General features: G+C 44.9%; 1 protein-coding gene across 2 annotated transcripts in view; it reads left to right on the forward strand.

Moving 5' to 3' along the window:
• Positions 1-8,722: 8,722 nt before the first annotated feature.
• Snapc3 (small nuclear RNA activating complex polypeptide 3) overlaps positions 8,723-10,335 on the forward strand; it is a 28,658-nt gene continuing 27,045 nt past the window's right edge. For both annotated transcript variants that reach the window (XM_021200494.2, XM_029539453.1), the window contains exons 1-2: positions 8,723-9,047; positions 9,727-9,804. In XM_021200494.2, coding sequence (XP_021056153.1) covers positions 8,746-9,047; positions 9,727-9,804 — 380 coding nt within the window. In that variant the 5' untranslated portion in view covers positions 8,723-8,745. The remainder of the gene's footprint in view (positions 9,048-9,726; positions 9,805-10,335) is intronic.

A 10,335-nucleotide genomic window follows, 5' to 3' on the forward strand; every position in this document is an offset into this window, starting at 1 on the left:
GACTCAGCGGTTAAGAGCACACTGACTACTCTTCTGAAGGTCCTGAGTTCAATTCCCAGCAACCACATGGTGGCTCACAACCATCCATAACAAGATCTGGAGCCCTCTTCTGGATTGTCTGAAGACAGCTACAGTGTACTTACATATAATAAATAAATAAATCTTTTAAATAAATAAATAAAATAATGAATAAATAAATCTTTTAAATAAATAAATAAAAATAAAATAAATAAAATTACTCCAGCCAGTGCTGAGGCTAAAGAGGGTTTATTTTTTTTTGCCTTTATACAATTCTAGGTACATACAAAGAAAATGATAAATTCTAAGGCATAAACAGAGTAAAGGAACAAAGTATAAACTAAGGCCCAATGACTATTGTATTCAGAATCTCAACAAGACCCATCAAGACACAAAGAGCACACTCCTCAGCTGTATTCATCTTGAACCTACTTCCTAGTCCTAGCCCAAAGTCAAGTTCCTGCCAAATTTCTAAAAGCAGCCCCGAGAGCTCTCCGCAATATAAGAGTTAGAAAAATCAAGAGTTGGGGCTGGTGAGATGGCTCAGTGGGTAAGAGCACTAACTGCTCTTCCAAAGGTCCTGAGTTCAAATCCCACCAACCACATGGTGGCTCACAACCACACATAATGAGATCTAACGCCCTCTTCTGGTGCATCTGGTGAGTAGGACTGACCAGAGTGAGCAGAGGACCTAAAAATTTAATTCCCGAGCTGGGCGTGGTGCCGCACACCTTTAATCCCAGCACTTGGGAGGCAGAGGCAGGCGGATTTCTGAGTTTGGGACCAGCCTGGTCTACAAAGTGAGTTCCAGGACAGGCAGAGCTACACAGAGAAACCCTGTCTCAAAAAACCCAAAAAAAAAAACAAATTCAATTCCCAACAACCACATGAAGGCTCACAACCATCTGTACAGCTACAGTGTACTCACATACATAAAATAAATAAATAAATAAATAAATCTTTTTTAAAAAAAAAAAATTACAAAAAAGAAAAGATAATATTCCCAAACCTTCTTGCCTTGAGTCAGTACTCAGAATTTCAGACTCTAAATTCTACACCATGATCACAACACAGTGGTTGGTTCCAATGGACAAAATTATGAAATCATGAGGTTTGGGGTTTTCGTTTTGTTTTATGTTTTTTTTGTCCCTCCCTCCAAGTTAAGGATAACGGTTACATCAAAGAACTATAGGGTCTATACCTATCCTGGAAGTGGGGCTCTTTCCACCTCTTTCTGCTATCGTCTGGTCCTACTGCCAGGCTTCACATCCTCATTTGCCAAATGTGCCATAGGGCCAGAAGATGTTGTCACTGTGCCTCTTCCCAGGAAGGGACAGCTGCTGATAAAAACCCATCTGATCCATGTGAGGTAGTGCTCACCATCAATGCTCATGGTAACTATTTCTGAAACCAATGTTACTGCACCTTCAGATACTGTGAAAGAGTGCTGTATCTGGAGTGAGAGCTCCCTCTGTTGATCTGGACCAAGTCTTTTTGTTTTGTTTTGTTTTTTGTTTTTTTGAGACAGGGTTTCTCTGTGTAGCTCCGGCTGTCCTGGAACTCACTTTGTAGACCAGGCTGGCCTCAAACTCAGAAATCTGCCTGCCTCTGCCTCCAGAGTGCTGAAATTAAAAATGTGTGCTGCCACCACCCAGTGAAAGATGCTTTCTTATACCAACAAGAAAATATCATTCTTTGCCCTTCCCCGCCCCCACAAAAAAATGCAGGAACTTTATTATAATCACTGTTATTCTCAATACCAATGATTAAAGGAAACAAGTCACTTTCAGTGACCGAAAGCTCACAGACCCACACTGGAACTAGCTTAAAATACATGGAACACACAGTAGCCCCTCAGGTTGCTCAACTTTACAAAACAATTGCAGATGCTTCCGAGTTTATGCCGCATAAGGTGCAATGGTCTGCACAGAGTACCTCGTGTCACCTGATCTAAGGTCCTTCAGTTAGTTTCATAAAACAGAGTGAAGCCATTGGCTCCTTAGCAGTGCTGTGGCCAGGCCTGACTCAAAGCCACCCTTGAGTCACATCAACATTTCAGTAATTAAGAAACATAAGAGTCACCAGGTATGGTGGCACACATCTGTAACCCCAGCATTTGAGTCTGGGGCTGGTGGATCTCTGTGAATCATAGGTTAGTGATCTACATAGTGAGTTCTAGGACTGCCAAAGTTATGTAATAGAGATCCTGCTTAAAGGAAAAAAATAAGGAGGGAGAGGAGGAGGAGGAGGAGGAGGAGGAGGAGGGGGTAGGGGTGGGGGGGCTGACAACACAGGCTATGGGGTCTTGGATACCAAATTACTTACAAAATGTAAGGAGCCCGTCCTTCTTAGAAAGCTGGCACAGAGGCCTGATAAATGGTACCAGAGGGCTGGGAGCTTAGATGCTATTCATAGAGCCACTGTGACCTGCAGCTGACTCCACTACAGGCCACTAAGACAGGCAAGCTCTCCATGTAGAAGGTTCAACATCTGGCTAACATTTGACTCTTCAGAAAAGCAGGAATTCTGCAGCTACTGTGATGGCTAACTTTATCGTTTAAGTTTGAATTACTGTGCTTAAGAGATCTATAAAATAAGAATGCAGCCAGGTGGTGGTGGTGCAGGCCTGTAATCCAGCACCCAGGAGGCAGAGACAGTGGATCTCTGTAAATTCAAGGCCAGCCAGGACTACACAGAGAAACCCTGTCTCAAAAACCCAAATAAAGATGATACGTAAATAAATAAAGCCTCTAACCTGTAAGGCCCACTTGCCCAAAGACAGGTGGCTTCCTGGAATGCCGGGGGCTGCTCATGTAAGATAACAAGGCCAGTGTTTTCACTTCTGTAAACAAGCTAGATTGCCCAACTGCACAGGATAAATGTTTGGTGACATGTGCACCAGAGGTACATAGGCAGAAAGTACATCAGGATGCACGCTTGCCCCTGATTGGACAAAGGCAGGAAATGCATAGCCTTGTGGATTTTGCATTTAAAGCCCCTGACTAATGTCATTCGGTGCCATACTCTGGGAAACCCCAGGTATAGACCTGGCCAGTATTCACAGTCCTGGCCAGTACTTAATAAAGCTTAATTCATATTTGGCTCAAAAATCGTGGTAGTGGTTTTACTTCTGCCCGGTGGAATGAATACCATGTGTGGGGGCTGATGAGACTCAGACTCTGGACAGACAGCTGAGGTGCAAGTTTTACATACCAAATTGGACCTGGCCTCCAGGTTCTCCCAGCATCACTCAGTCCCTGCCTATACCCTCTACCCTGAACCCTCCGGTCCAGTCTCTGAGCTTCCTCTCCCCCAAAGGTTCTTCAAATATATAATCCGGAAGCTTTGGTTCTCTCTCTTTTCTTTCCTTCTCACGATATTTCCTCCCCCTTATTTTTCTCTCTGCTCCCTTCCACTCTTCTGTCTCCCCATCTACATGGTGACATGACTGACTCCTGTGAGGTCCGAGGGCTCCTTCCCCCTCTCCTCTAATAAGCTTGCCTTATAGTTTGGCTTGAATTGGCTCAGTACACTGGTGGAGCTAACTTCACGGGGACAGTCTAAGGCATCTTGTGACAGGAAGTAAACACAATTAGTGAAAAGCGCAACAGCATAGTGTTTTGTTTTGTTTTTCCCATAACCCTACTAAATCTCCCCACAGTGGCCTTTTAGGACTTTAAACGATCGATGGCTACAGTGTGGAAATCTTCTTTTTGACTCAGGACTTGTCAAGTTCCGCTAATGGCACTTCTGGAGGTACAATGGTTCTTCAGTGACCTACAACTAGGACTCTTAGAAACAAAGTTTGGGATGTGAACCTTTCCTAGCTTTAAACATGGGGGCTTCTGTCAACAGATGCACACTTCTGTGCAGAGAGTTCAAGATCCTTTGGTCCAGTAAGCACCCCAGGAAGCAACCTGAGGTGCTGCTGCCCCTGAGGGTGCTGGGGTCTGAACACTGGTCACTTGCGCAAGGCTGTTGGATATGCTACGTTTGGGGGAAAAGCACGTCTGTCCATGGAGGCATGTGGTTTTGGGGGAGCCACCTCGCAGGGTGTGGTGCTGTTGGGTGTTTATTACCCCTGGCTGTAACACCAGATGAACATTGTAGGTTTAGTAGGACTGGTGCTTTCCTGTTCTTATTCACCCTTGTCTTTTTCTTTCTCCCCATCTAGGGTTTGTGAGCCTTTCTGCAAGATCTGCATCCCAGCTTTCACGGTCAGCAGGGGTCCAGATTTGGTCTCCAGCTTCCCTTCAGCCAGAAGCAGCTGAAGGAGTTCAGAGCAGAGAAAGTAGACTGAACATAACCAGCAGCTGTGGCTAGGGCTATCTTCAGTAGAAGGGAGAGTAGCGGAGCATAAAGAATAGGGAAAACATGATGATAACACCAGGAACAGAAGCCTAGAGAAAGCGTGAGACTAGCAAGGTTGTAATGAGAGTGAGTAGCTATGGGGAGGAAGAGCTAGGAAGCTGGTGGGGGCTGGGAAATGTATAACTAAGGGATCCTGGAGGCTAGCGTGGACCTCTATGTACTGATAGATGACGTGGGTATATGCTAATTGGAGAGCCAGATGTCCATTTTGCCAGAAGTAAGGGAAATGATTCCTCTGGCAGGCAGAAATGGCTTTAAAATTTCCCAAGGAATTGCTGGCTTTTATCCAGTCGCCAGAAACCCTCTTATAGTCTAACTTGAGCTTATTTCTGGTTTACAAGGCCTTTTGGAGTTTGGAGAATTGGCAATTGCTTTCAAGTTTCATTCTGACTCCATTTTTAAATTCTTTTGTCTAAGAGACTAAGCCACTGTTATCTTCCAGTGACAAAACCCATACAAACCCAGGCTTTACTCCTTAGCCATTAGGTAAATGCAAATGAAAAGCACAATGAGACATTAGTTCACACTTTCTAAGATGGAGATAATAAAATTCAGATGACATTGCGTTGGAAAGGATATGGAAACTGGAACCCTCTAGTGCTGCTCAGAGGAATGTGAAATGGGGTAGCCATATTGGAAAGCCTTTGCCAACTTGATCCTGCTAGACAGGTTAGCTCAGGGAGGAACTAAAGAATGCCTCTCGTCCCCAAAGCAGGACAAAAAGAACAATAGATGGTGGGGATTGCTTCAGCTAGCCAGTTTACTTCAAACTGGATCAGTTCAAATTTAAATCAGGGACTTCCTTCCCTAAGTCTAAAAGAAACTGGAAAAGAGGCTAACTGTGGTGCCTATTAGCATACCAAATACCAAAGCACAAACTGGCCTCCTAGGTTCTCTGGACCTCAAATGATCTGTTATGGAGTCCAGGCTGGCATCTAGGCTGGTTTTTTCCCCCCTGATCCCTCCCCTAAACTCTTTTCTACAGAACCTTGCCATTTCCCTTGTGCTTCTCAGTTCTCTCTCTGTGTCTCTCTCTGTGTGTCTCTGTCTGTTTGTCTTTCTGTCTGTCTCTCTCTCGGCCTCCTTTGTCCATACTCTCTTGTATTCCTTTCTTGCTCTCCCCAAGTCTTAGAGTTTATTGCTATGATAAAACACCATGACCAAAGCACCTTGGCTCACGACCCTCTGTAATTCCAGTTCCGGGGGATTCTGATGCCCATGCAGGCGAAACATACACATAAATCTCAAAACAAACAAACACACAAACACATAAACACACAGGAAAGACATGTCACTGGAAGTTTTTGTCTGTCTTTTTTAGTTATGACAATGATGATATTTATATACAAGATCTTATACAAACCCACTTTCACACCTCCTGAGTCTACAGCCAGGAGTATATTTATAGTAACTAGGTTGGAGAATTACTAAAAAGAAGGCCCTACTTTTCTCTAGTCTCAAACCAACTGCAGTTTCAGAGTTATCAGGGAAATTGGAGCCCCTTCTTTGGCTTCTTAGTCTCATTAATAAAACAAGGGTTTTTTTTTGTTTTTGCTTTTGTTTTGTTTTGTTTTAAATTAGGCCTGATATTGCATGTCTTTAATCCCAGCACTTGGTAGGCAGTGGCATATGGGTCTCTATGAGTCCCAGGCTAGTCTGGTCTACACAGTGGAATCCTGTACGAAAATAAATAAATTGAACGTTTTTATTAGAATTTAAGAAAGAAAACAGCAACAGTGCAGACAAGCTGTAAGTGTCAGCAGCTTCCAGAAGAAGGAAGATGGAGAAGAGAAAGAGAAGACAGCCAGGCCTTTTGCCTTCTGAGTTACATGTGGAGGTTAGACACAGAGCCATAGCATACACAAAGCTGGGGAGAAGTCGGGGCAGGGGAGTGGACTGCTTCTGAAAAAAAAAAAAAAATGCCCAGAGCAACATGGGAAATATGCCCAGGCTTTGGCGAGTATCTGGAAAAAAGAAAGAAAGAGAGAAAGAGAGAAAGAGAAGAAAGAAAGAAAGAAAGAAAGAAAGAAAGAAAGAAAGAAAGAAAGAAAGAAAGAAAGAAAGAAAGGAAAAGGTGTAGAAAACAAGGACGTGACAGCTCCAAAGAGATGGCTAAGAAGTAGGCTTTCATTGCAGATCTGAGGAACAGTACAGCCAGAGGCACCGTAAAAGTCTGAGCAGGGAGAGAAAGCAGTAAACATGAAAAAGGGTAGGTTGTGAGTGCATGCGGGTGCTGGGAACTAAACTAGGGCCCTCTGGAATTGCAGCAAGTATTCTTAACCACTGAGCCATCTTCCAAACCCTTGTTTTGTTTTAGTTGAACTGTTAACTTTTCTTGGCCTTTTTCTTTTTTCTTGTTTCAGCTCTTGCCCCTGGGCTCCTGCCCTGTTTGAGTCTTGTCCTGACTCCCTTTGCTGATGGCCTGTGATATGGAAGCCAGGTTGCTTTGGTCATGGTGTTTTGCCCATGTTGTCTGTGCAGTACTTGCATGCCTGGTACCCAAAAAGGTCAGAAGAGGCCCTGGAACTGGAGTTATAGACCATTGAGAACTGCCATATGGGTGCTGGGAACTGGACCCAGGTCCTCTAGAAGAGTAGCTGAAGCTCTTTAGCCTCTGAGAGACATTTCTCCAGTCCTGCTTGTTGTTTTGGAGACAGGGCTTCCTGTATCCCAGGCTTGCTTCAAACTCGCTCCGAAGGTGTCTATGACCTTGAACTTCTGATCTTCCTGCTTCTACCTTGCAAGTGCTGGGATTACTGATTCCAGGACTTCATGCATGTGAGCCAAGTATTCTATTAGTTGAGCTGCATCCCAGCCCATCCAATGAGTTTCAATAAATAAAATACATATCTGTTAGTACCAGGACACTCCAAGCCCCAGCCTAACAATGTGATCCTTGACCATGCGGTGCCAAACCAATGACCCTCAATCCCACAACCCACTTGGCTCACTTCCCACCCTCACTTTTGTGACGTCATTTTCTGTATAAATTAGGAGATCATCCCCCCCTCCTCGTTCTCTTTTTTCTCTTCTCTGCCTGTCTACCCGCTTCGCTGCCCCTTTGCTTCTGCACAATAAACCTCTCTCACGTGGAACCGCCTCGGCCTGGTTTGCTATTTGGTTTATCTGATATATATATATATATATATATATATATATATATATATATATATGTATATATATATATCCATGCACTACAATTTAATTCAACCAAAAAAAAAAAAAAAAGAAAGAAAGAAAAAGTAAAGAAAATGAATGAAAAGGAATGAAGTACTGAAATTTGCTGCAAAGTAAAAATATTGTACAATATTATAGAAACCCATTGTAAAGGTCATATATGATACATTTATATTACATGTAGAAAATAAACTGGGTGTGGTGGTACATTCCTTTAATCCCAGGACTCAGAAGGCAGAAGCAGGCTGTAAATTCAAGGCTAGCCTGTTCTACATAGTGATATCCTATTTCAAATTTCCCAGATAGCAAACCTTTACAGACGCAAAGCCTGAAAATTGTTGGCTAAAGTTGGAAGGATTGGGAGTTATAACTAAAAGCAATCTTCTCACGAGTGGTGAAAATGTTCTCAAACTAATGGTTGCCCCAATTGTGAATATACTAAAAGCCACTAAAGGAATAGTTCCATTGGGTGTGTGTCACAAGACAATCATGCAAGGGATTGTTCAACACACCCTGCTATGATATTTGGAACAGCTGAGCCATTTCAAGCTACTTCCATTTCCTAGTTTTCTGGTTTACTCCTTTAACAATCACATATAGCTCTCTCCCCGGAAAAGTGGTGACTTTTCAAAATATACATCATAGCTAAGAATGAACGTGTGTGTTGCATAGCTGACGTTCGATAAGCTCTATCGTGCAGGTAGGTACACAAAGGCACGTATACAAATACACACCGTGCCTTTCAGAAGATTCTGGACGAACCAGTCTCAGTGCCCCTGATCCTTGTCCTCCAGGATTCTCTAGCTCTAGGATAGGAGGAGCCGCACAGCAGCTCGCAACACCAGTGGACAAAAGTCCCGCCCCTACGAACCAGATTTGAGGAAACCATAAGAGGGGGGCCCGGTGATTGAGTCTTTAGGTAATTGTGGGTCCAAGTACCAGGTCAGCTCCGAACACTGTAAGCGGCACCGCCCTCGGACAAACCCAGAGAACAATGCATCCAGCCCTGCCCACAGCGACCGAGCCGCGCCCAGGCGGTAGCCAGCCTGCCGGGAAATGTAGTTTCTGAAGCACAACTCGCGCAACCGCCCGCCACCTCGGAGCTCCGCAAAACTACAAATCCCGTCACGCCCCGCGACGCCCGCTCGCCAGCTTTTGCCGGAAGGGATCGTGGCTGACATGGCGGAGGACCTGCAGGGCGGCGGTGCGGGTGGCCCACAGCACCCTGTCCCCAGTGCGAGCCACAGCAGCTTTCCAGAATACGAGCTTCCCGAGCTGCACACGCGCGTGTTCCACGTGGGCTCCTTTGGGGAGCTGTGGCGCGGCCGGCTCGGAGCCCAGGATTTGTCCCTGAGCGAACCGCAGGCAGCCGAGCAGCCGACGGACGGAGGGGCATCCAACGACGGCTTTGAGGATGCTGCAGTAGCCAGCGATCTGGGCTGCAGTCTGGAGGCAGCGGCAGAGCTGAGGGTCGTGTGCGGGTGAGTGTGCGGCCTCGGGGCTCTGCGTGGATCCCGTAGGGCGCAGCCTCGGCCCTGCACTTCTCGGGGACCCTAACCTTCGTCCCCCTAAACCCTTTCCGGAAGGCCGGAAGAGGTCCTAGGGTCCAAAAGCACTTTCCTGAGGGTGGATCCAGTAACGGGACACTACAACTGCACAAAAGACTTCTATTCTCTGATCTTTAAAGTGCTTGTTGAAGTAACAGCGGTATATATCTGTCATTTGGACAATGGAAGTACCTGAGGATGGAGGATATTTGGACAATGGAAGTACCTAAGAATGGAGGAGACTTACACAGAGCAGGGTTGAAACCTTGATTAACCGTGGTCTCTAGCGGTCCTCATGAATATGTTATTACTAAAATTTCCCTAAAAGTTTCTTACCTGGAAGTAGAGATATTAAAAACTAACTTGTAGCGGTCCTTCTCCTTTTGACAGTACTGGCTGTCCTCAAATGAACATACAACCTCTTCGGTATAACACTGGCACAAAAACCATTGTCTTGAATTCTGGCCTCTTTTGAGCTGCCTGCTGGATTTCATAAGACTTAATTATTCAATGATGTATTTAGGACAAGCTCTGACCCGCTGTTGAAAAATGCATGGCTGATCATAAAACATTGCTTTTCCTTTCTCCCTTTCCCAACCTCCCTCTCTCTAAGCCTTGATAAACTGAGGTGCCTCGGGGAAGATGAAGACCCAGAAGTCATCCCGGCGAACACTGACCTAGTGACTTTATGGTATGATTTTTTGTTTTGTTATATGCTGTTTGTTTTGGTGCTGGAGATGAAACACGACCTACCACTAAACTACAGTTAGCCTTTCTGCTGTTTATCTGAACACTCTCAATGTACTCTACCACTTAAATTCAACCGTTAGTTTGGTGTCCTGGCTTTTGGCTGTAATCCCAGCCCTCAGGAGGCTGAGTCAAAACTGATGTAAGTTAGAGGTTAGCCTTAGCTACCTAGTGAGTTCAACGATAATTGATGACTGGTTGTTGTGGTTGTTGTTGTTGGACATTTGGACATCCTTTCTTTAGCTCTTTGACTATGGGATACAGTTGTGTGTGTGTTTTCCCCAGGCTCTTCCGTTCAGTAAATCACAGATAGTGTGCTAATTTACCCATCAGTATGTAGCTCCAAAAGTACCACTCCACAATCAGGGTGATATTCTTTTTTTTTTTTAGATTTATTTATTTGCCGGGCGTGGTGGCACACGCCTTTAATCCCAGCACTCGGGAGGCAGAGGCAGGTGGATTTCTGAGTTCGAGG

This window comes from Mus pahari, chromosome 6 (assembly GCF_900095145.1).
Source record: "Mus pahari chromosome 6, PAHARI_EIJ_v1.1, whole genome shotgun sequence".
NCBI lineage: Eukaryota > Metazoa > Chordata > Mammalia > Rodentia > Muridae > Mus > Mus pahari.